The sequence below is a fragment of the Chlorocebus sabaeus genome, chromosome 25, assembly GCF_047675955.1.
Source record: "Chlorocebus sabaeus isolate Y175 chromosome 25, mChlSab1.0.hap1, whole genome shotgun sequence".
In the NCBI taxonomy this organism is placed as follows: domain Eukaryota; kingdom Metazoa; phylum Chordata; class Mammalia; order Primates; family Cercopithecidae; genus Chlorocebus; species Chlorocebus sabaeus.
In genome coordinates, this window is record NC_132928.1 from 17,193,242 (window position 1) to 17,221,126 (window position 27,885).

General features: G+C 37.8%; 1 protein-coding gene across 1 annotated transcript in view; it reads right to left on the bottom strand.

The window, feature by feature from the left end:
- Window positions 1-27,885, bottom strand: part of PPP2R5A (protein phosphatase 2 regulatory subunit B'alpha) — a 74,069-nt gene that overhangs the window by 33,402 nt on the left and 12,782 nt on the right. Inside the window, exon 2 of the mRNA XM_007988506.3 lies at window positions 820-1,016. Within this exon, the coding sequence (XP_007986697.1) occupies window positions 820-1,016 (197 nt within the window). The remainder of the gene's footprint in view (window positions 1-819; window positions 1,017-27,885) is intronic.

The following is a 27,885-nucleotide window of genomic DNA, read 5'->3' on the forward strand; positions in this document are numbered from 1 at the left end:
ATCTTACTTCAATAAAGTTGGCTGTAGTTTTTTTTCACATCAGATATTCCATTTATTTGTATTAACTTCTTAAAGATCCTGACTTTCAATTAAAGTGTTATACCTGACTCCCTTACCCGCTACTTAAATGTGGAGATCCCTAGTCTTTCATCGGTCTTCCTTTTCCCCTTTAAAAGTTCTCAGTAATGGCCAGGTACGGTGGCTCACACCTAAAATCCCAGCATTTTCGGAGGCCGAGGCGAGTGGATCACGATGTCAGGAGTTCAAGACCAGCCTGGCCAAGATGGTGAAACCCCATCTCTACTGAAAATACAAAAATTGGCCAGGCATGGTGGTGGTGGGCACCTGTAATCCCAGCTACTCAGGAGGCTGAGGCAGAGAATTGCTTGAACCCGGGTGGCAGAGGTTGCAGAGAGCCGAGACTGCACCACTGCACTCCAGCCTGGGCTACAGAGTGAGACTCCGTCTCAATAAATAAATAAATAAATAAATAAAAATAAAAGTTCTCAGTAACTATTCACCTCCATGACATTAATTACCTATCGATCTGTATAATCCCAGGCCTAAATCCTTCTCTTAAGCTCTAGATCTGCACTATCCAATATGGGAGCCACCAGCCACTGTGACTCTCTCAATTCCCAAACTTGTATATGCAATGATGGTATCATTGGAATGGATGGGATAATCTTTCAAATGAACTATTTTTTAAAATTTGGGGGATGTATTGTACATTTATTTAAAATCAGTCTCATCAATCCATTATTATACCTCAGATCTTAAATTTACATACATCTGAGGAACATAAGTCTAGAGGCTTACCATTTTTACTATATCAGAATACGCTGATTCAACAATTACACCACGATTAGTTGAAACATACTCAACCAGTTCATTCAGTGTTGCTCTTTTAATTTCTTTGCTCTTCAAGTCTGAAACAGAGTCCATGAAATCAAACAGTATACAACACTGCTGCAACTTCTGACAGAAAAGATCTTGTTGTTCATTTGAAGTGGCATCTATAAACAAAAATAAAGAAAAACTTAGAAATAACCTACTCAGAAGTTACTTTTATATATTTATTAATTTTGTAGAAGCTATTCACATATGTAAAACTTCTTCCAAAAATCTAGTGAGAAATGCGCCCATCTAACCCCATTATTCAGGGATTCATACTGGACTCTTCTCTCTCTCTCATTACTCACAATCAATCATTAAAAAAATTGTTTTAAAGAAATGTGGTCTTGCTACGTTGCCCAAGATAGACTCAAACTCCTGGGCTCATGAGATCCTCCTGCCTCAGCCTCCAGAGTAGTGGAGATTATGTGCCACCATGCCCAACTAATCATTAAATGTTATTGATTCAACGTCTTTAACATATTTGAAATCTATCCTTGTCACTCCCTTTGTCATTTCAGACTCTCACCATGCCTCATCTGGACTACAGCAATGATATTCTAATTGCTCCTCTTATCCCATAATCATTACCACTCCTGACATACCCTCCAAACTACTTCAAAATGAGAGTCGGTGTGCTCAAGTTCCATGTTTTTCAATGATACTCCAATAATTAAATAATAAAGTTCAAACTCCTCTGGGTTGTATACAAAGTGCAGCTGTCTACTGTCAAGAGTCATCTCTTAACCTTTCCAACATGCCTTTTCATTTTCGTTAAACCATACTCTATGCAGTTCCCCGAAGGTTACACAATGTTTCCTCTGTCTGGAATGCCCTTCTTCCCACATTCCCACCCCGGGAACACTACCTACTTATAAAGTTTCAGCATAAGTCCCTTCTTTTTTTTTTAATTTTTATTTTTTTGAAACAAAGTCTTGCTCTGTCGCCCAGGCTGGAGTAGTTTTCAGAAGCTTTCCTTATGGTACTGAAGCTAAATTGGTTGGTTTATCCACTTTTACCCAAATATGTTTTAGATGCATATCCCTATTATAGTATTTACTGTGCTTTACAGCAATTATATTTTACATATTCAGCACCCCTCGACTAAAAGCAGGAACCAACAGCCAGGCACAGTGGCTCACACCTATGTAATCCCAGCACTTTGGGAGGCCAAGGCAGACAGATCACTTGAAGTCAGGAGTTCGAGACCAGCCTTGCCAATATGGCAAAACACTGTCTTTACTAAAAATACAAAAATTATAAGGGCGTGGTGGCGCGTGCCTGTAATCCCAGCTACTCCAGAGGCTGAGGTAAGAGAATCACTTGAACCCGGGAGGCTGGGGTTGCAGCGAGCCGAGATCGCACCACTGCATTCCAGTCTGGGCAACAGAGACGACGTCTCAATCAATGCAGAAACCAAGTTTTATTTATCTAATTATTTCTGTCTTTCTATCTCTCTACTTCTCTTTCTCTTTCTAGTATCTAATACAATACCTGGCATATAATAGGTACTCAAAAAATGGGCCGGTGTGGTGGCTCATGCCTGTAATCCCAGCACTTTGGAAGGCTGAGGCAGGCAGATGACTTGAGGTCTGTAGTTCAAGACAAGCCTGGGCAAATGGTGAAACCCCATCTCTACTAAAAATACAAAAATTAGCCGAATGTGGTGGGGGGCACCTGTAATCCCAACTACTGGGAAGGCAGAAGCAGGACAATCACTGGAACGCAGGAGGTGGGGGTTGCAGTAAGCCAAGATAGTGCCACTGCACTCCAGCCTGTGCCACAGAGTGAGACTCAAGTCTCGATTTAAAAAAGCTTATTGTTTTATATTCTACTTATTACAAAAATACGGACACATCATATCGATTTGATTCTAACAAATGTTAAATCCTTTTGTATCTAACCTTCAAAACCATAAAACTTCAATTCTGAACTTCCATATCTATAAACAAGGACTTCAATTAGCTCAATCACTTAAGATTATTGAACTTCTGAGAGTAAAATTTAAAAATTCAACTCTGATATTTAGCTCATAATATACAAAACTATTCTTCCATTCAAAACCAGTACATACTTTATATAAAGATACAGGCAGAAATCTTCGTAAAGATGATAACCTAATCAAGAATGCCTATGCTTTGTAATTAACTCCAGGGCAGGAAGTTAAAAGGTAAAATTACCTTTCAATTATATTCAAGTTGCTGTCCTTAAAAATGCTGATGCAGATAAGGTACTGCTGAACCATAGTAGGTCAGGTATTCTAAGCATGTTCACACAAAGTCACAAGACATAAGGCACATTCTTTTCATTGGTCAATTATTATTAAATAATTTTACAATAAAACAAATGTGGATATATTATAAAGAACAGCAAAAGTCACATGATTTTTGAAGTAAAAATATGAAGACTTGAATTTGCTGCAGTTCATTTGTGGCTATGCCAGTAAAATAAGATAGCTCCACACTCACAAAGAACTTATATTAACACTTCCTGTTCCAAAATCAATAATGACTCTCTGCTTTATGAAGGCTAAAGTCTATAATCCTAAGATTGGCATTCAGAGTCCACGTAATATTGACATATATGACATTTTTCACTACCAATTTGGTAAAGTTTTTGATTCAGGGTCACTTTTTTTTTTTTTTTTTTTGAGACGGAGTCTCACTTTGTTGCCCAGGCTAGAGTGTGGTGGTGTGATCTTGGCTCACTGCAACTCCCGCCTCCTCCCAGGTTCATTTAATTCTCCTGCCTAAGCCTCCCAAGTAGCTGGGATTACAGGCCTGCACCACCACACCCAGCTAATTTTTGTATTTTCTTTTAGTAGTGATGAAGTTTCACCATGTTGGCCAGCCTGGTCTCAAACTCCTGACCTCAAATGATCTGCGTGCCTCGGCCTCCCAAAGTGCTGGGATTACAGGTGTGAGCCACCACATCCTGATTCAGGATCACCTTTTATGAAACTGTTCTTAAGTGGGAATATTTTGATTTTTGATTAAAAAATATTTGATTTAAAAAAATTAAATTTGCAGCTATTTTTAATACTAACTAATATGTCAAACAGTTGTCTTTATCCCAGAATTAAAATTCATTCTATTGGGGGGTGAGAATGAAGCATGAGCCAACATACATGCTACATATAACCAGCAATCTTATGTTTACTACCTTTTTTTATCCCAAAATGGCCATTAGTCATTCTAAGCAGAATCTGCTGCTTCTCTGTAAAATCAGTTGTTTCTTGAATGGCCCTTTTCTTAAATCTTCTGGGGCTTTTTACCCTTAAAGTTAAAATGGTTATGTGCATTTAATTTCCATTAATAAATGATGTCTCCTAATACTTAATTTATTTCAACTAACAAAAAGATGTCTGCTTGATATTAACACTTAGTTTGAAAACTAGAGATGGACACCTCTGCTTATGTATGTACTACACACTGAATGAGATACATGTTGACTATGTGGGCTGTAAGAATCCTTCTCGATCCATAGTGTACAGGAAATCCCTATAGTTTTCTCAGTTATTCAGTAGTATCTTTATAGTTATCTATTTTCAAAGATATCTATATCCTTAATATATGGCTTTATTTTATAATATATATCTTTATAATTAATATAAATTCCATAATGATGACTTGGTGAAATAGCTGCCATACCTTGAGAGGCTGCATTCTAACAGAGTTTTAAGATATATTTTAACTCTTTTTCCCTAACGCTAATAGTAATACAAACTCACACAAGATCCCACTTCAATTATGTGAATACCTTATATAGCCAGTCCTCTTCTCTCCTTCCTCCCACTACCACCTCCTCAATGTGAAACCAGCTCTCTTAATCTCTAAAGGCCGTGTGTTTGTTCAAAGTCTTTTCCCTACCTGAAATACTTCACTAGATTTCCTCCCCTATCTTTCCATATCCTACTTGCCCTTTAAGAACAAACTTAAATCTCACATTCTCCACAAAATTTCCCTTAGGTAGGTCAAGATATAATGATCTCTCCCACCTCTCATGATCTATAGTGTTCACAACCTCAATTACGTATTTGAGTACCCATTATCTTTAGGCCTATATTCAACAGATGTTTCTTTCATCAACCACCAAAAGATTTCAGGCTCCTCAAGGGGAAGGATTATTCACTGAGCAGGGTTTCCTTTTTATTTCTTTTTTATCTAGGATAGGGTATATAAGGAGTTAATAAATACTTACTTGATGCTTCAAAAAACTCCTCTGAATTTAAAGAATAAAGATACTGCACTGAAAAACAGTCTACTGAACAAGGAGAAGTTCAAAATTGGTGCTGGCTATTAACAGTGACATAAATAATGAATTACTACAACATGCCTATGTTTAAGAATAATGCCGCGTGCGGTCGTGCCTGTAATCCCAGCACTTTGGGAGGCCTAGGCGGGCAGATCACAAGGTCAGAAGATCAAGACCATCTTGGCTAACATGGGGAAACCCCGTCTCTACTAAAAATACAAAATATTAGCCAGGCGTGGTGTTGGGTGCCTGTAATCCCAGCTACCCGGGAGGCTGAGGCAGGAGAATGGCATGAACCTGGGACGCAGAGCTTGCAGTGAGCCAAGATTGCACCACTGCACTCCAGCCTGGGTAACAAAGCGAGACTGTTTAAAAAAAAAAAAAAAAAAGAATCATAATGACCATTTTTATGAACAATCTACCTTGATGGTAGAATTAAATGGATTGAGGTAACAATCATGAACATAAGTGCATATATTTCAAGGTGAAATACAAATGGAAAGTCTGTTTTTCTAACACTACAGGCTAAGTAGCCTGTGGCTAGCATAAAAAAAGACACAAAATAACTTTCAGGATTGGAAAATACAGTCATGCGCCGCATAACAAAGTTTTGTCAACAACAGACTGCATATGTAATGGTGGTCCCATATAAACCGTATTTTTACTGTACTTTTTCTTGTTTAGATACACATATACTTACTTTTCAAATTGCCTACAGTATTCAAACAGTAACATGCTGTGCAGGTTTGTACACAGCCTAGATGTGTAGTAAGCTATACCATTTAAGATTGTGGAAGTATACTCTATGATGTTTGCACAATGACAAAACTGTCTAATAATGAATTTCTCAGTACATAGCCCCATCATTAAGCACAATCACAGTAGGTTTAAGAACATGTTACCCTTTTTTTTTTTTTTGAGACGGAGTCTCGTTCTGTCACCCAGGTTGGAGTGCAGTGGTACAATATCTGCTCACTGCAACCTCAGCCTCCCAGGTTCAAGAGATTCTCCTGCCTCAGCCTCCCAAGTAGCTGGGATTACAGGCGCTCACCACCACGCCCGGCTAATTTTTGTATTTTTAGTAGAGATGGCATTTCACCATGTTGGTCAGGCTGGTCACCATCTCCTGACCTTGTGATCCACCCGCCTCAGCCTCCCAAAGTGCTGGGATTACAGGGGAGAGCAACCATGCCCAGCCCCATGTTACACATTTTTTAAAAAAGACTTTTTCTGGGCACCTAACTCTTGGGTCTCCTCCTCCAGAAAGAAATTAATGTTTTTCCATAGCTTATCCATTCAGTAATCCATTTCTTAGCCTGAAGATGCATTTAAATTTGTTTTTGTTTTTTCTCCCCCAGAACTATATCCCAGCATTACATAATGCTTGGGTGGGATAGGTCACATCTGAATTCTCCCAAACATCAGAAGTATTTAGAAACAGTTAATGTTACAACTCCACTGGCTCTGGGTTAAAACAGAAGTTTCCAATTCTTGATTATTTTTAGGTATTACGATATAGAAATATATTTTCCTACTAAACCCTTCCCATTAAGTACATAACGTCTATTGAGCAGTCTGCTGTGCTCCATATTAAAATACAGTACTACTGCTAACGTTAGTACTTCATTCCAAAGACAATTCTAAGTGTTTTATATGCACTAATTTCACTCTCACAACAATCTTTTGAAGCAAATTCTGAAAGAGATGATTTCCTGCCTTCAAAAGACTAGAAGCAAGTTGAGAAGGGAAGATACAGAACACAGAAAATAATGCTATCAGGCAAAACGGAACAGGTACTACCACAGTATATATTTACCACATCTATACTGACTACTCTCCACACAATCTGGAATCAAAAAGAATTCAAGAGTGCTTACAAGATTAAATATAAACAGAAAAATTTAAAATGAAATCAGAGGGCCGGGAGCAGTGGCTCATGCCTGTAATCCCAGCACTTTGGGAGGCTGAGGTGGGTGGATCACGAGGTCAGGAGATCGAGACCATCCTGGCTAACACGGTGAAACCCCGTCTCTATCAAAAATAAAAAAAATTAGCCGGGCGTGGTGGCGGGAGCCTGTAGTCCCAGCTACTCAGAAGGCTGAGGCAGGAGAATGGTGTGAACCCGGGAGGTGGAGCTTGCAGTGAGTCCAGATCCTGCCACTGCACTCCAGCCTGGGCAACACAGCAAGACTCCATCTCAAAAAAATAAAAATAAATAAAATAAATTTAAAAAATGAAATCACAATTAATTAAATGCAAGAAAGCTTTACAAGATATTTGACTGCTATATTTAAGGGCTTTTGTTTTTACTAAGTTTCTTGGCAGCTAAGGTAAAACAGTTGTGAAGAGTAGCCATACTGTAAACGGTTAAATGAGAGAAGAGAAGCTGCTGTTATGTACTGCTGGTTGGCCTACTTGTAGGTTCAAGACATGCAACATTTTTATATAGGTCAAAAACATTTTTATGGTAGTTATCCTGTAAGAAAAGATAGTAATCATAGTTTTCATTATTTAAAAAATTATGAAATATTTTGCATTTGTAGATGCTTAATATGTCCCAACTCTGGTACATTTGTGAAACAGTAACGCTGAATTTTCTCATAAGAAAAAAGAGCAGAAAATATAAATAGGTTGAAAAAAGATCAGCCTATCTTCTTGCTATATTTCATAAACGTGAGTAACAATCTATAAGAAAAAGAACACATAGGCCAGGCATGGTGGCTCACGCCTGTAATCCTAGCACTTTGGGAGGCTGAGACGGGCGGATCACCTGAGGTCGGGAGTTTGAGACCAGCCTGGCCAATATGGTGAAACCCCACCTCTACTAAAAATACAAAATGTTAGCCGGGCGTGGTGGTGCACATCTGTGATCCCAGCTACTTGGGAGACTGAAGCAGGAGAATCGCTTGAACCCAGGAGGCAGAGGTTGCAGTGAGCTGAGATCACACCATTGCATTCCGGCCTAGGCAACAAGAGCAAAACTCCGTCTTAAAAAAAAAGGAAAAGAAAAAGAACATATAATAAGTCTGTTAAATGTAAAAAGCACAGACGATATTTGCACTGGCCACTTTATTCCTCAGCTTCTCCGTTTTAAGAATTCTTGCAAATGAAGTCTGTCATAATGATGTTTCAGTCTGGCAATTGGGCTGATGTTGATTATCCATTTGCCATTCTCACTATGGATGATAACGTCCATTCTGATTCCTACGGTGACAGTTTGCTCACCTGGCATTCTCCCTGCAAGAGATGCTGATATTTTCTATCAGAATTTCACTTAAAGGTTTAAAAATGAAAACGTCTTTAGAAACCAACAAGTTCACAGGAAAAATTCACACCACCTTACAGCACTGCATCATCAGCAACTAGAGTTGTGGCTGACAAGGTAACTTTTGGATCATGCCCTGAGTACTACAACACAGTAGTTTGCTCAGTCACTCTGAATTTAATTATTATAAGAGGTCCAAGTTTTGTTGGGACAATTTTAATCAGGTTTTCTTGAACCGATGACATATATCTGTTTCAAATGGATGCTGATTTCTTCCAAAATGTATAAACAAATGAGTAAATAAGGGATGCGTATTTAAGGTCCTAGTGACCTCTATTTAAATGAAGAGAATGTCCTACATGTAAACTTATAAGTATACAGTTGATCTGCATTATCCATGGGGACAAGTTCCTGGACTCCCCTGGATACCAAAATCTGAGGATGCTCAAGTCCCTCATGTAAAATGGTCTAGTATTTCCATCAACCTATGCATAGCCTCCTGTATACTTTAAATCATGTCTATATTACTTACACCTAACACAATGTAAATGCTATGTAAACAGTTGTTATACTATATTATTTAAGGAATAATGAGCTGAAAAAAAGTCTGTACATATTCTGTATAGACTCTTCCTCCCTCCCCTGGAGTATTTTTTATCCAAGGTTGGTTGAATCCACAGATGTGGAACCCACAGATGTGGAACTCACAGATATGGAGGGCCAACTGTATTTTGATCTTCCCAAGTATTTACCAAGGAACAATTCAGACTACTATCTACTATCATGGTATATCATATTTAACCATTTCCAATGCCTTAAGTCTTTGTGTTGCCTCAAGGAATTTGACTACGCACTTACTTAATATATGTAATAACCTGCAGCATCAATTTGTGGTCATCTCTTCAGCATCAGAGTTAGGATTTATTAAAAGCATTCTTCCAAAAATAAAAAATAAAATTTAAAAACAGCATTCTTCTAGAAAATATCACTAAATCCACAATATAAAGAGCTCTGCATGAATATTATGAAAGGTACAACAAACTGCACAATCTAGGAATTATTTTAAAAAAACAGATATGCCTTCCTTTGCTAAATACATAATTAATTTAAATTTGGCTAAAAGAAGTGTTTTTAAAGCACATTTTAAACTGTATTTCAATTTATTATGACTGCCACTTGATCTCACTAAAGATAATTCTCAACACTGTAAAAATCCCTGCATGGCCTCAAGCCAAGGGTGACTCAAGATAACTCTAGGGAAGGGCAGAATTTCACCTTTGGAGGATTATTAACACACCTTTTAAAACTCACAAAAGCCCTGCTAGGTTTTTCCTAAATTCTTACTTTTTTTCAATACTCAACTTGAAAATATATCTGGCTCACACTTTTTTTTTTTTTTTTTTTTTTGAGACTGAGTCTCAGCTCACTGCAACCTCTGCCTCCCATGTTCAAGTGATTCTCCTGCCTCAGCCTCCCAAGTACCTGGGACTACAGGTGCCCACTACCACGCTCAGCTAATTTTTGTATTTTTAGTAGAGATGAGGTTTCACCATCTTGGTCAGACTGGTCTCAAACTCCTGACCTTGTGATTCGCCCGCCTTGGCCTCCTAAAATGCTGGGAATATAGGCATGAGCCACTGAACCTGGCCCTGGCTCACATTTTTAAGAAATACTGCTCTAGTATACTGTTTTTCAAAGTGTAGGTTGCACACCATTGGTGGGCAGTAAGATCAAGTTAGTAGGTCACAACCAGAGTTTTAAAAACAAAAATCAGAGTGCATTGCACATAAGGATATTATGTCATGGAAGTATGTAAGTTGTGAAGTAAAATGTATTTCTCACTATAGTTTACAGTCAAAAAGAGTTTGAAAACCATTGCTTTACAATATGTGAAGTACTTCAGGTTCCCACACTACACAGCATGCCCAAGATCATAAAGCAAATTTGTACTGAAGCTAGGACTTAAACCACCTAGAATGTAAGGTGAATAAGTATGAGAATACTGTTTTTGAAATATCAAATGTTTCTTTAAAAGCTGTATTCTAAATCATTACCCATTAGAGATTCACAGTACATATCAGTTAAAAATGGCAATTTTGTTTATTTTCTCTCCTTCCCTCTAAAAGTAGACCCCCCCCACCAAAAAAAAAAAAAAAAAAAAAAAGATAAAAACCCACAATAACAGAGAACAGAAGAATAGGCCCTTAGGCAAGAGACTTCAACAAATTTCAGGGAAAACTCAAAGTAGGTGGAGAAGTGGTAACTGGCAAAACTAAGAGGAAGTCACGTCCTAGAATAAAAAGAAGGGGGAATACAGACAAGGGTCCTACAGAACTTCAGATTAGTGGGAATACAGACAAGGGTCCTACAGAACTTCAGATTAGTTCAAGATTAAGAAATATCTAGTGAAACAGAGGAAAGGATTAAGACATGAACTAAAATGGGGGATTAAATAAAAGTCTGGATTTGCTGAAGAGTCTACCATCCCATTCCAAAAGACAGTCAAGCATTCATGCTTCAGGCAAGAAAATTAGAAGGTTCTTCCCTACAGAAACTGAATAGTGCCAGAGGAGGATTCCTACATTCCAACATTTAACTAGTTCCCCAACCAATTACTCTAAACAAAACCAGATAATCAATAAACCCCAACCAACTCTTACAGTAATTTTTTGTTTATCCATACATATTAATGGAAAATAAAAGATCACCAGACATTCAAGGAAAAACTACAACATGACATAAAACCAAATACAGAGAAAAACATGATCCCAAAGGGATAATTCAGCACATCACTGAAAATTCAGATGCCCAGGAGAGAAGAATAAAAGCTTTCAGATTAAAAAAAAAAAAAAAAAAAAAAGGTCATCCACAAAGGAATCAGAGGTTAAGTATCCATGGAATTTCTTATCAGCAAAAAGTCATGCCAGAAGATAATGGGGCTATCCTATTAGAATTCTAATGCTAGTCTAGAACTCTATAACTAGTCAACTATCAATTAAGTACAGAGGTTCAGGAAGGGCATTTTTAGACATGTTCTGGATTAGGCTTTGGCTTAAGGAAATGTTATGGCTGTTTGATCTTCTATTCAGACCACTCAAACTTTCTCCAAATCAGCAATAAGGCTGTTCTGCTTTCCTATCATGCATGTGGTCACTGGAGTAGCATTTTTAATGTCCTCCAAGAGTTTTTCCTTTGCATTCACAACTTAGCTATTTGGTACAAGAAGCCTAGCTTTTGGCCAATCACAGCTTTCAACATGCCTTCCTCACTAAGCTTAATCATTTCTAGTTTCTGATTTAAAGTGAGGTGTGAGACTCTCCTTTCACTTCAACACTTAGCAGCCATTGCAGAGGTATTTCACTGGGAATAGGGAGGCCCAAGGAGAGGAAGAGAGACCGGGAAATGGCCGATTGGTGGAGCCGTCAGAACACAAACAATACCTACTGATTAAGTTTGACATCTTATATGGGTATGGTTCATGATGCCCCAAAACAATTACAATAGTAACATTAAAGATCACTAATCGGAGACGACCATAATAGATAGAATAATGCAAAAGTTTGTAATATTGCGAGAATCTCCAAAACGTGACACAGACACACAAAGTTAGCACATGCTATTGGAAAAATGGGACCAACAGACTTGCTCAATGCAGGTTTGCAAAAAACCTTCCATTGTTTTAAAAACATAAAACCCACAATATCTGGGAAATGCAATAAAGTGAAGCACAATACAATGAGATGTACTTGTATGTAAACTTCATATTTACATAAAAGGAAAATATCACAGAAATAATCTATATAGTTGAGTACATAGCCTGGCTTATTTCAATGACTCATTCAATATTAGCAAACTTTGTGAGGATTTTCTGAAGTAAATTAGAATCTTTAGGAAAATGCTGCAAAGAAGTTTTACATTATGTTCTTGAATGTCAATTTATGAAACCTACTTAGGAAGACTGTACAATTAAATTAAGAGGTCTTCAAGACAAGTTTGGGTGTTTTAACTGTGTAACATATATCTGACTACAGAAATGTCACGCAAAATGAAACCTCATTCTCAACCACGCAGGGATGTTAGTATACCCTCAAAAGAGAGTAAGTCCAGTTTCCCAAGGAGCTTAGTGTTCATGATGAATTTTCAATGTCTGAGTCTATTCCTCTGCCTTACAAACTCAGCTGTTTTTTAAAATCATACATAACACAAATTCCCCAAGCTCATAAAACAGTAATAAATACCAATTTATTAATCCAGGATGAGAAACTATTCCCCATATACTATATTAGAATATTCTGATTATGTGTTCCCATAGGAAACTTATAAAACAAGTCAAATCATAAGCATAATGATGCCTGGGGTATTCATTTTCTATTCTTAGTAACAAATTATCCCAAAACTCTGCAGCTTAAAACAATTAATGGGCTAAGTGTGGTGGCTTATGCCTGTAATTCCAACACTTTGGGAGGCTGAGGCAGGAGAACTGCTTGAGCCCAGGAGCTGAAGACCAACTTGGGCAACATAGCGAGAACTTGTCTCTACAAAAAATTTAAAGTTTAGCCAGACTTGGCTGGGCACAGTGGCTCATGCCTGTAATCTCAGCACTTTGGGAGGCTGAGGCGGGCAGATCACTTCAAGTCAGGAGTTGAGACCAACCTGGCCAATATGGTGAAACCCCATCTCTACTAAAATACAAAAAAAAATTAGCCAGGCATGGTGGCATGTGCCTGTAGTCCCAGCTACTCAGGAGGCTGAGGCAGGATAATAGCTTGAACCCAGGAAGCGGAGGTTGCAGTGAGCAGAGACTGAGCCACTGCACTTCAGCCTGGGCATCGCAGCGAGACTCCATCTCAAAAAAAAAAAAAAAAAAAATTAGGCTTGGTGGCACACACCTGTAGTTCCAGCTACTTTGGAGGCTGAAGTGGGAGGATCACTTGAGGCCAGAGGGTTGAAGCTGCAGTAAGCTGTGATCACACACTCTAGCCTGGGCAACAAAGCAAGAACCCATCTTAATTTAAAACAAAACAAAACAAAACAAAACTCTACCTTTCTCAATTTGTGTCAGGGATTCAGAAAGGACAGAACAAGGATACCTTATCTCTGCTCCATGATGTCTAAGGCCTCAGCTAAAGGACTAGAAAGCTAGAGGATGGAATTCTGAGAAGGCTAAATCACTCATATGTCTGGTAGTTGATGGCTTTTGACTGACAGACTAGCTGGGGCTAGTACCAGAACCTCCAACATATAACTTCTCCATGCGGTCTGAGCTCCCTTCTAATATGGTGACTGTGTTCCAAGGGCAATGAATCTGAGAAGTCTAATGAAAAACAAGCAAGGCTCTTATGAATATAATTATAAAACATTCTTGAAATGTATTAAAGAGATAAATAAATGGAGACATACTATATTCATGGGTGAGAAGAATCAATGTTTTCCCCCAATGAATCTATACAAGGAACACAATTCAGATTAAATTCTCAATAGGGTATTTTGGTGGAACCATTAGAGTTGTTCTTAAAAATGCGCCTGGAAAAATAAAGTGAAAAAGAATAGCCAAGATGATTTTTAAGAAGATGAAGAAGGGAAGAGTCATCTTACCACATTTAGTAATTAAAACCACATGGTATTGTGCAGGAATTTACAGACCACTGAGGAAAAAAAAATAAGGCACTTAGAAACATGCCAGCGTACACATACAAAAGGTTGGTAGTATATAATAGGGTTGGTGTTAAAAAAAAAAAAAAAAAGTCAGTAGGAAATATTTAAAATTCAATAAATTATTCCAACTACTCATATGAAAAAAATTAAAATTAGACCCTTCACACACAAAAATTAGTCCCAAGAGAACTAAAAAATTAAATGTGGACAAGAAATTGGTATACAGAGTGTACAAAAGAACACCTACAAATTAAGAAAAAAAACAAAATCTATAGGAAAAAAGGTCACATGAAACATAAATGACTGATAAGCATATGAAAAGATATTCAACCACACTGGTAACCAAAAAAATGTAAGTATGTATGAACAGTATACATGAATTTATACATGAAATGTCATACATCACTTTATACCTATTGGGTAAGAATGACAAAAAGTGTGGGCAAGACTTCTTCCAGAAGACTAACCTTCCCACTGTAAACTACTAAAAACTGAACAAAATATATAAAACAATAGTTTTCAGATGCTGGAAACAGGCAGTACAGGACTGTGATCCCTGTGGGAAGGAAAACAAAGCCCCACAATCACACCAGCTTCCTACCTGCTAGGGCTCTCCAGAAGAGAGAAGGCACAGGGAAAAAAAATCCCTAAAAGAACAAGCAGATTTAATGAGCAAAATAAAGACTACAGATAGGGCTACTGAGGTGGCTAGGATTTGCATAGAAAAGTACTAAAGAGAAGGCAACTATACAGAGAAGGAACTTTCTATTTTCTCTGTTTATGTTGAAGTGATACTTTTTATTTTATTCTATTTATGTAACAAAACTTTTTTTAATGTAAAACCAGCCTTGCATTCCTAGCATAAATCCCACATGATCAAAATATTGCATTCTATTTATATATTTCAAATTCAATTTGTTAATATTTTGTATACAACTTTATTGTTCAAGTTGGGTGTGGTGGCTCACGCCTATAATCCCAGCACTTTGGGAGACAGAGGCGGGTAGATCACAAGGTCGGGAGATCGAGACCATCCTGGCTAACACAGTGAAACCCCGTCTCTACTAAAAATACAAAAAAATTAGCCAGGCGTGGTGGCGGGCACCTGTACTCCCAGCCACTCGGGAGGCTGAGGCAGGAGAATGGCGTGAACCTGGGTGGCGGAACCTTCAGTGAGCCGAGATCACGCCACTGCACTCCAGCCTGAGGGACAGAGAGAGACTCCATCTCAAAAAAACAAAACAAAACAAAACAAAAGACAAAAAAAACTATGTTCATAAAGGATGTTGGTCTATAATTTTCTTGTAATTTCCCTCTTGGGGTTTTAAATTAGCAATCAGTCAAATAGGTATACAACTATTCAGATTTTTGTTTCTTCTTGTGTCAGTTTCAGAAAGCTGTTTATTTCAAGGAATTTTCCCATTTCCTCTTAGGTTTTCAGATTTATTCGCATGATTATGTACCTGAAAGCTATGAAGTCCTAAATAAGGCGAAGGTACTAATTATTACTACAAAAAAAAAGCTAACATTGTAGTCCAGAGGGACATCAACTTCTGACAAGACAAGGTGAGAAGTTCCACAGACCTACTCACCAGGGAAACTGATAGAAGTTATGTTTAAAACAGCCATTTTTATAGCCTCTGAAATGGTCCTAAGGGCAAACAGCAAAAAAACATTTATTCAGGAATATCTATGAAAATTCGGTTAGAATAGCAAGAGCTAGTGGTACAGTCATGCATCACTTAAAACGACAGAAATACATTCTGAGAATGCATCCTCAGGCGGTTTCATCATTGTGTGAACATCACAGAATGTATTACACAAACTTAGATGGCACAGCCTACTACACGCCTAGGTTATATGGTAGAACCTACGACTCCTAGGCTACAAACCTGTAAGCATGCTACTATACTAAATACTATAGGCAATTTGTAAGTGTATCCAATACAGAAAGGTATGATAAAAAATATGGTATAAAAGATTTAAAAATGGCACTTAACATGAATAGAGCTTACAAGACTGGAAGGTGCTCTGGAGGAGTAAGTGGTAAGTGAATGTGAAGGCCTAGGACATTATTGTACACTACCACAGACTCTATAAACTGTATACTTAGGCTACCCTGAATTTATTTAAAACATTTTCTTTCTCCAATAATAACCTTAGCTTACTGTAACTTTTTTACTTTATATAAACTTTAAAATTTTAGCTTTTTTACTCTTTTGCAATAACATAGCTTAAAACACACACTGTACAGCTGTATGAATATATTTTTTCTATCAGTAGTCTATAAGCTTTTTTCTATTTTTCAGACTTTTTAACTTTTCAAACTTTTTTGTTAAAAACTAAGACACAAACACATATTGGCTTAGGCCTACAGACAGTCAGGATCATCCACATCACTGTCTCATCTCCATATCTTCTAGAAAACCTCCTGAAGGGCCTGCCTGAGGCTGTTTTACAGCTAACTTTTTTTTTACTAACTTTTTTTTTTAATAAGTAGAAGGAGTACACTCTAAAATAATGATAAAAAATAGTATAATAAATACATAAGCCAGCAACATTTATTATCAAGTATTATGTATTGTACATAATTGTATATGTATATATACTTTTATATGATAGTGCAGTTGGTTTTTTTAGACTGGCATCACCATAAACACGTGAGTCACACCTTGTTCTATGAGCTAAAGCTACATCACTAGGGGATAGGAATTTTTCAGCTCCATTGTAATATTATGGGACCACCATCCTATATACCACATCATGGACCAAAACATAGTTATGCAGCACATGACTATATTTTAACCAAGACTGCTCCTTCCCCCTTGGCTCTGCTATGTAGAAAGGCAGCCGAGAACACAGGGATCCTCCTCTACTTCTAGCTCCCAGACATCTTTAGGTAAGGAGTAGGACATATCAGCATTTCTCATCCTTTCCACAGCTACTTATTGTTGCTAAGGATAAGTTCTAGACAAGTGCATCTGAAAGGCAGGCCTCCTTTCTTCTGCCCAACCTCCACATATGGGGCAGAGGCTCTACCTTTTATGCAGCACTGCTAAAAAATACTGGGGCCTCAATTACCTTTGCTCTGGCCTATAAAGTGGTGATTCCACACTGGAAGAGGCAAGCCAAAAAGACCTCAGGCTACTTCCCCCACTTTCCCCAACTGCTCCTAAAGCAGGGTTTCAGAGAGAAGCATACTATTGTCCCCACCCCTAACTCAGAGCCCAGACTCTAGAGATTTTGCCTGGGGGGAGAAGTAGGCCATAAAACAGTTAGCATCTTTTCTCAGAACAACTGACTTCTTTACAACAGGGCATTAAATAAAAAGTTCAAGCCTAAGGGTACTCTTAAAAACAGTGGAGGTTTTGGTGAAAGATAATGGTGAGATTTGTAAATTCAATGAGGATACAGACTAAACTGTAGGCTATTTTTCAGGAGAGACCAAAAAAAAAAAAAAAAAAAAAAAAAAAAACCCAGCAGTGTGGATGTTAGAACAAATATCACCACACACTGACCTTGGGAACTATTCCTTCAAAGGAGCCTGGATTTGATTGGATTAGTCCATAGAACAATGTGTGCCCCAAAGCATTATTGAAAACAATTGAGAATCAGCTAAAAATCAATGGAACTTAACAGCTGGCAGTATGGTCAGGAAAAGACAAAGAGAACCCTGCCAAAACCACTGTCATCCCAAGGTGCCTGGGCATATCCAAAGCTGTACCTCTCTGAGGAACAAGATCAGAGGCTTTACAACGTATGGGGGAAAACTACACCCAGTCACTAAACAAATAAACAAGTGACAATAACAAGGTTGATACCCAGACTTGCTACCATATATTATTTAAAACAGCCGAGTCCAACCCTTAGGATGCGAGGACCTTTTTGCTTATCTGTGGTGGTGGGTATCACAAAAATTATGCACGGACTGTTTTTTTTCTTTTAGCTGGTCAGCTATTGTTAGTGTTAGTGTATTTTATGTGTGGCCCAAGACAATTCTTCTCCCAATGTGGCCCAGGGAAGCCAAAAGGTTGGATACCTGTTATTTTAAATGTCCAGTTAATAACAAAATGGACAAAAAAACAGGAAAAGTATAACCCGTGTGCCAGAAAAAAAGAAGGCTGTAGAACCTGCCTGTGAGAGTGACCATATGTTGGATTTAACAGAATATATGACTTTAAAGTAGTCATTATAAATATGTTCAAAGAACTAAACTATGATTAAACAGTAAAGAAAGGTACGGTGACAATGTCACATCAAATAGAGCATATCATAAAGAGATAGAATTTACAAAAAAAAAAAAAAAAAAAAGGAATCAAATGCAAATCCTGGAGTTGAAAAACATAACAGCAAAATAAACTAAAGGGACCCATGAGGAGATGCGAACTGGCATTAGAAAGAATTGGGGAACCTGAAAATACATCAATAGAAATTATGCAATCTGAAGAACAGAAAGAAAAAAGAATGAAGAAAAATGAACAGATTCAGAGACCTGTAGGACACCATTAAGTGTAACAACATACAGCCGGGTGTGGTGGCTCACGCCTGTAATTCCAGCACTTTGGGAGGCCAAGGCGGGAGGATCACCTGAAGTCGGGAGTTTGAGACCAGCCTGGCCAGCATGGCAAAACCCCATCTCTACTAAAAGTACAAAACTTAGCCAGGCATGGTGGCAGGTGCCTGTAGTCCCAACTACTCAGGAGGGTGAGGCAGGAGAATCACTTGAATCTGGGAGGCAGAGGTTGCAGTGAGCCAAGATCATGCCACTGTACTCCAGCCTGGGCAACAGAGCAAGACTCCATCTCAAAAAAAAAAAAAAAAAAAAAAAAGGTACCAACATAATGTATTGAATAACACAAACCTAACACAAGAAACTCCAAGAAGGATAAACTCAACAAGATCCACAAATAAACACCACGGTAAAAATGATGAAAGTCAAAGACAAGGAGAAAACCTTGAAAGCAGCAAGAGAAAAACAACTAGTTACTTTCAAGGGCTAAGATTAACAACTAACTTCTTAGCAAAAACAACTGAGGCCAGAAAACAGTGGAATAACATATTCAAAATGCTCAAAGAAAAAAAAAAACTGTTACCAAAAATCCTGTATCCAATAAAACAATCTTTCAAAACCGAAGGCTTGGGAGCTGAGGCAGGTGGACTGCTTGAGCTCAGGAGCTCAAGATCAGCCTGAGCAACAGTTGAGACCCTGTCTCTACAAAAAATACAAAAATTAGCCAGGTGTGGTGGCAGATATTCTGAGGCAAGAAGATAACTTCTTAGAGGCTGAGGCAAGAACATAACTTGAGCTCGAGAGGTAGAGGTTGCAGTGAGCCAAGATTGCACCACTGCACTCCAGCCTGGGCACTAGAGTGAGACCTTATCTCGAAAAGTATTTAAATCTTTAAAAAATGAAGGCAAAGGCCGGGCACAGTGGCTCACGCCTGTAATCCCAGCACTTTGGGAGGCTGAGACGGGCGGATCACGAGGTCAGGAGATCGAGACCATCCTGGCTAACACGGTGAAACCCCGTCTCTATTAAAAAGTACAAAAAACTAGCTGGGCGTGGTGGCGGGCACCTGTAGTCCCAGCTACTCAGGAGGCTGAGGCAGGAGAACGGTGTGAACCCGGGAGGCGGAGCTTGCAGTGTGCCGAGACTGCGCCACTGTGCTCCAGCCTGGGCGACAGAGAGAGGCTCAATCTCAAAAAAAAAAAAAAAAATGAAGGCAAAATGAAGACATTCCTAAATAAATAAAAACGGAGAATGTTTTGCTAGCTGGTCTACCTTATAAGAAACACTAAAGGATTTCCTTCAGACTCAAAGCATATGACCACCAATGATAGTTTGAAATCTATATTTAAAAACATAGAGCACGAGTAAAGGTAATTATGTAATTATAAAGTACATTATAAATGCCTAGTTTTCTTTCTTCTCTTACCTGATTTTAACAGCCATTACATAAAATAGTATTATATAATGTATCGTTGGACGGTTAATATATAGAAATATAATGTATTTGCTAATAACAGCACAAAGGAGGAGGTGGGAGGGAAGTTGTGCTACATTAAAGAAATATCTACTGGCCGGGCGCGGTGGCTCACGCCTGTAATCCCAGCACTTTGGGAGGCCGAGGCGGGTGGATCACGAGGTCAGAAGATCGAGAGCATCCTGGCTAACATGGTAAAACCCCATCTCTACTAAAAATACAAAAAATTAGCTGAGCGTGGTGGCGGGCACCTGTATTCCCAGCTACTCCAGAGGCTGAGGCAGGAGAATGGCCTGAACCCGGGAGGCGGAGCTGGCAATGAGCCGAGATCGCACCACTGCACTCTAGCCTGAGCAACAGAGCGAGACTCCGTCTCAAAAAGAAAAAAAAAGAAGAAATAACTACTGATGGTAAAGTAATAATTATAACAATATATGCTCGGGGTTGTAACATTAATAGATATTATGTAACACTAATATCACAAAAAAGGAGGAAAGGAAATAGAGGTATATAGGAATAATGATTCTACATCTCACTGGAACAAAGCCTGTATAAATTTGAAGCTGATTCTAACAAGTTAAGATGTATATAATAAACCTAAGGGCAACCACTAAAAAAAAAAAAAAAAAAACTCTCAAAAATATGTAGTGAAAAATAATCATTACACAAGTTTAAATGCTGCATTAGAAAACATTCACTTAATACTAAGGAAAACAGAAAAAGAATACAATAAAATAGAAAAAAAATACAGAACAAAAAAAGACATGAGATACAGAGAAAACGAAAAGTAAAATGGCAGACATAAATCCAACTATATGAACAACTACATTAAGTGTAAATGGATTAACCGGAGGGGCGCGGTGACTCACACCTGTAATCCCAGCACTTTGGGAGGCCCAGGCAGGTGGATCACGAGGTCAGGAGTTCAAGACCAGCCTGGCCAAGATGGCGAAATCCCGTTTCCACTAAAAACTACAAAAAAAATGAGCCAGGCATGGTGGCAGGTACCTGTAAGCCCAGCTACTCGGGAGGCTGAAGCAGGAGAACCGCTTGAACCCTGGCGGCAGAGGTTGCAGTAAGCAGAGATTGTGCCACTGCACTCCATCCTGGGAGACAGAGCAAGACTCCATTTCAAACAATAAATAAATAAATAAATGTAAATGGATTAACCAAGCCCATCAAAAGGTAGAGACTGTCAAACTGAATTTTTTAAAAATGATCTAAGTCTCCAGAAGATACAATTTAAATTTAAAAATACAAGTAGATTGAAAATAAAAAGATGAAAAATAATATATCATGCAAACAACCACAAGAAAGCTGGAATGGCTATACCAATATTAGATAAAATAGACTTTAAAAAATAGGTAAGTGTTTGACATATACAGACAAAACAGACTTTAAAAACTTTTGTTTCTTGTATCTTACACAGACATGGATATATATCAAACTATACATATTTTTAGAGTCTGTTTTGTTTGATATTAGTGTGGGATATGATGAGGTTTCTCTTCAAATAATCCGATTAATCTTTTATTCTTTAATTCATAGTTACCTCCCGCTCAATTTTTCTCCTTTTTTCTTCTTTTCCCTTCTTGCCTTTGTTAAATGCCCAGGCCCTCCACACTACAAAGAGTTATCAGTACCAGCTCACATTCCTTTCCTTATTTGGAAGGACTAACTTTCTGGCTCATTACAGACACCCCTTCCCCTGTTCCCTCTACTTTCCTTTACGTGCCCACCCTATCTAAAAAAAAATAAAACGTTTAGCCAACCAGGATTAGTTTAGATTGTACGACCCAACCCCGGCCAATGGGGAAAGGGTACACGGGCAGGACTTGCGTCAGGAATAAAGGCTCTTTGTTGCCCCTTTGTTCAGGTGTGCTCTCATGATAACTGGCCAGGGAGCCACTCCTCTGCACATAAGTAAAATTGCTTTGCTAAGAATCCTTTGTTCAAGTATTCAATTTCCTTAGGATTTTGAGCATTATTCCTAACATTAGTATAGCCACTTCAGTTTTCTTGTGGTTGTTTGAATATATATTATTTTTCATCCTTATATCTTACTTAGATATAAATATCATTATATAAATATACTCTTTATCTCATATCTAAAAAGCATCATTTTGTAATGATGGAAGGGTCAGTCTCTCAGGAAGAGGGTAACAATTATAAACATATTTGCACCTACTAACACAGTACCAAAATATATGAAGAAAGACTGACAGAAACAAAGAGAGAAACAGAAAATTCAAAAGCAGTAATAGTTGAAGCCTTCAACACCTCCTTTCAATAATGGATAGAACAATTAGGCGGAAGATCAATGAAGAGACAGAAAACTTTGAACATACCTAAATTAACTACACCTAACAGGTGTCTATGGAACACTATAGAATTTATACTCACTATATAACACTCCACCCAACAACAGGAGAATATATATTCTCAAGCGCATATGGTACATTCCCCAGGACAGACCAGACCACATACCAGATAGTAAAACCTCAAAAATTTCAAAAGAACAGAAATAAAAATTATGTTCTCTGACCACAAAGGAATAAAGCTAGAAATTAGTAACATTAAAAAATTGGGGGCCGGGCATGGTGGCTCACACCTGTAATCCCAGCACTCAGGGAGGCAGGGGCAGGTGGCTCATGAGGTCAGGAGATTGAGACCAGCCTGGCCAACATGGTGAAACCCCATCTCTACTAAAATTACAAAAATTAGCCGGTGGCATGTGCCTGCAGTCCCAGCTACTCAGGAGGCTGAGGCAGGAGAATCGCTTGAACCTGGGAGGTAGAGGTTGCAGTGAGCCGAGATCATGCCACTGCACTCCAGCCTGGGCAACAGAGACTCCGTCTCACAAAAAAAAAAAAAAAAAAAAAAAACCTGGGGCCGGGCTTGGTAGCATGAACCTATAGGCTCAGTTACTTGAGAGAATGAGGCAATGAGGATCCCTTTGAGGCCAGGAGTCAAGAGGCCACAGCGTACTATTATAGCATCTGTGAACAGTCACTGCACTCAAGCCTGGGCAACATAGTGAGACCCCATCTCTCTCTTTTTTTTTTTTGAGACAGAGTTTTGCTCTTGTTGTGCTGGCTGGAGTGTAATGGCGTGATCTCGGCTCATCTCAACCTCCACCTCCCGGGTTCAAGAGATTCTCCTGCCTCAGCCTCAAAGTAGCTGGGATTACAGGCATGTGCCACCACCCCAGCTAATTTTGTATTTTTAGTAGAGACAGGGCTTCTCCATGTTGGTCAGGCTGGTCTTGAACTTCCGACTTCAGGTGATCCGCCTGCCTTGGCCTCCTGAAGTGCTGGGATTACAGACGTGAGCCACCGCACCCGGTTGACCCCTTCTCTTAAAAAAGAGAGGTTAAAACATTTTTGGGAAATTCAAAAATATTTGGAAATTCAATGATTCTTAAACAACTAATGGGTCAAAGAAGAAACCTAAAAGAAAATAAAAAATACATTAAGACAAATGAAAATGAAGACATAACAACCAAAATTTAAGGGTGTTTAGAAAGATATAGCTGCAATGTCTATATAAGAAAGAACAAAAGATCTTAAATCGGAAACCTAACCTTTGCAATTATAAGTAACCCAATAACAGCCGAAACAATCCTGAAAAAGAAAAACAAAGTAGGAAGATTCACGCTATCACATTTCAAAACTTACTACATAAAACAAGTAGTCAAGACAGTGTGGTACTGACACAAGAACAGACATATAGATCAATGGGACAGAATTGAGAATCCAGAAATAAAACCATCTGCTAATTTTCAACAAAAAGGCCAAGACCATCTAATGGGGAAAGAAGTATTTTCAACAAGTGGTGCAGAGATAAATGTGATAACTACATGCAAAAGAATGAATTTGAATCCTTACGTCTTACCCTATATAAAAATTAACTCAAAATGGCCAAAGACCTAAATGTAAAGGTTAAAATTATAAAATTCTTAGAAGAAAACATAGGGGTAAATCTTCATAACCTCATATTTGGGAAAGGATCCTTAGAAAATGACTCCAAAAGCATGAGTAACAAGAAAAAAGAGAATTTAGACTTAATCAAAATGTAAAACATTTGTGCTTCAAAGGATACCACCATGAAAGTGAAAAGACACAAGGGACTTATATCAGGATATATAAAGAATTTTTACAACTCGATAAAAAGACAAATTACAATTCAAAAGTGGGCAAAGGATCTAAAGAGCCATTTCCCCAAGGAAGATATACAAATGGCCAATAAGCATGTTCAAAGACACTTGACATCATTAGTAATTAGGGAAATGTAAATCATAACCACGAGGAGATACTACTTCACATTCATTAGGATGGCTATAATCAGAAAGTCAAAATAAGAAGTACTGGTAAGGATGTGGAGCAATGAGAACCCTCATATACCACAAGTGGGAGTGTAAAATAGTGCAGCCACTATGGAAAAAACTGTGGCAATTTCTCAAGTGACTAAGCCCAGAATTACCTTATGACCAAGCAGTTTCACTCCCACATGTATACCCAAGAGAAATGAAAACATATGTCCACACAAAAACTTGTATACAAATGTTCATAGCAGCATTATTCACAACCAAACAGTAGAAAGAACTGAAATGTCTATCAACTGAGGAATGGATAAATAAAACATGGTATAACCATACGATAGAATATTATTCAGCCATAAAAAGGAATGAAGTCCTAACACATGCTACAACATGAATAAATCCTTGAAAACATTATGCAAAGTGAATGAAAGAAGTCTATTATGAAAGGCCACATATTATAATACCCCATTCACATGAGATGTCCAGAATAGGGAAATCTAGAGACGGAAAGTAAATTAACAGTTGCTCAGGGAATCCCGAAAGGAAGAAGGGGTGATAGTTAAAGGGCATGAGATTTCTTTTTGAGATGATGAAACTATTCTAAAATTGACTGTGGTGGTAGCTGCACATGTCTGTGAATATACTAAAAGCCATGGAATTGTATACTTTAAATGGGGAATTACATGGTATATGAATTATATCTCAATAGAGCTGTTTTAAAAATTTAGTCCAGTTCTGGTCTCTAAAATACTTTCATATCAAATATCCAAAACATTGCTGAGAGACAGTAAAAGTTTAAAGATCAATTGCAGCAATGCCACTGACCAATAATCACATAAACTTCATTCCACCACCAATGTCTATACAACACATACATAGAATCCACTAGTTTTGTCTTTATGCTGCCTATAACTTATAATACTAAATTAGATTAATAAAAATTTTCAAGGAACATGTAAATGAAATCCCAAAACCAACACATAAAATGAAAAAGAGGTAGTAATAATAACTTATTAAGATGACCACAGAGGGCTGGTTTTAAGAACAGTTAACCGAATTTTTTTAAATACCATACAGCAAGATAATTTGTAGTTTTCCCCCTGTAATGCGGTTTTGCTTGTACTGTTTCAAATGCATCTTTCCAGAAAACCTAATCTCTATTCATTTCTCTCAAGATTTCAAATACCAAGTAGAACATTGAAATTTTAATACATTCATTATCAGAAAGCCTTCCTTTTCTTGCCCATCTTCATTAAGTCAGTGATAAAATAAACTTCTGAGGTGACAACCAAGTTATTTCAAGTTGTCCATTGTTAATTCTCTACATTTAATGATAAATAATTTGAAGTAGCAGGTATCGTTTGTAACAAATAATAATTTTATAGCTATAATTTTCCTTAGAGGAAAACATCCCTAATTACTGCTGCTAACATACTTGAAATCTAAAGTAAGATCTCATATAGGATTCATGCTACAAATTATAGAACAAGCACTGTATCATAGCAACCCAGCAATACCACTACAGTGACACGCTGAGGATGCAATCCAAGATTCTAATTTAAGAAACTGGCACAGAATATAGGACATGTAGCTTTTTTTGGCAATACCCCTAGAACATTAATAACTAAAAATCTAAAATCAGCTTTTATTTGAAACTTTAGAGAGCAGGCTATTATAAAGTAACAATGGAAACGTTTATTAACAAATGATTCACAGCACTGTGACTAAATATGACTTATTAAGGTTCTGTGATTTCATTAAAATTGAAAATGGTGGGAAAAAAATTGTAGACATCACATTTTAGGAATTTTGAACACATACGCACTACCAGTTTGATAATGTTCTAATATATAAATGTATGCATTATTTTAAGAAAACCCCTACAATACTAAAACTTTCAAGAACATAAATATTTCCATGCTTTAATCAATTACCATTCAAATGTAAGTATATCCGCAACTACTGCTATTTTTTATTTCAAAAAATTAACTGGGCTGGGCATGGTGGATCACGCCTGTAATTCCAGCACTTTGCGGGGTCAACGTGGGCAGATCACTTGAGGTCAGGATTTCGAGACCAGACTGGCCCACATGGCGAAACCCTGTCTCTACTAAAAATACAAAAATCAGCCAGGCGTGATGGCTCGCACCTGTAATCCCAGCTTCTCAGAAGGCTGAGGTAGGAGAATTGCTTGAACCCAGGAGGCAGAAGTTGCAGTGAGAAGATTGCACCACTGCAATCTAGCTTGGGTGACAGAGCGAGACCCTGTCTCAAACAAACAAACAAAAACAAACAAGGTGTTCAATTCTCTAGAGCAGAACCTAAGCTCTACAGATGTACCACTTCCTTCTACCATCAGCATAGATGGGCTTTGGGGTGGTGGGGAAATGCAAGAACCCTGAAAATTACCTAAAGTATTATATACATATTTTAAAACGGCACATTCTTTAAATTGGATTTTCCAAGAGATTCACACATAATCTCCATGAAATTAAATACTAGTACTCGTAGAAATTATTTCCTTTCCTTTAAACATAAGAAACTTATAACCAAGGTTTCAAATGAGCTGGTTCAGTATTTCCAGAAATAAAAACTTTATTCACAAACAATTCTAAATTGATTCTAATATTTTTCATTCAGAAATTTGCTATTTGTAATATTCTATTAACAGAAAATAATAGGCTATCGAAAAATATACACAGTATGATCCCACTCATGGGTAAATATGAGAAGATGCTCAAAAATTTAAGAGAGATTTCCTCTGGGTGGGAATTTTTACTTTCTACCATTGTAAGATTCTCCTTTGAGTTGTTTTAACAGTGAGTCTATAAGTTTTTACAAAAATAATACATAATGGGGTAGTTTAAAATATGACACTTCCCATTACATATTCTTTAAATGAGTTTATTTTAGAAAACCATGAAAACTGAGATTCGCTTATGACTCACAGCAAGTATTGTATTATAACCTAAAATAGTCATTTCTGTTCTATAGAAGTTACTTCTCTAGATCTTAAACAAATTAGTTCTTAAAAATATACAGAGAGTATCCAGGTGATCCAAATTAAAAATAGATTATCAAAACAGATGAAGTACCAAAACCAATGACTAGATACATAGCAGCTAGGTGAAGGCTGAGTTATTTTTACCTTTCCTACATGAATAATCAAAATTTCTTATGGGCCGGGTGCAGCGGCTCACACCTGTAATCCCTGCACTTTAGGAGGCAGAGGCAGGTGGATCACTTGAGGTCAGGGGTTCGAGACCAGCATGGCCAACATGGCAAAACCCTGTATCTACTAAAATACAAAAATTAGCCAGTTGTGGTGGCAGGAGCCTGTAATCCCAGCTACTCAGGAGGCTGAGGCAGAAGAACTGCTTGAACCCAGGATGTGGAGGTTGCAGTGAGTGGAGATCAAACCACTGCACTCCAGCCTGGGGGACAGAGCAAGACCCTGTCTCGAAAAAAAAGAAAAAAAAAAAAGTCTTATGAAGGCAATATGACTGTGGGAA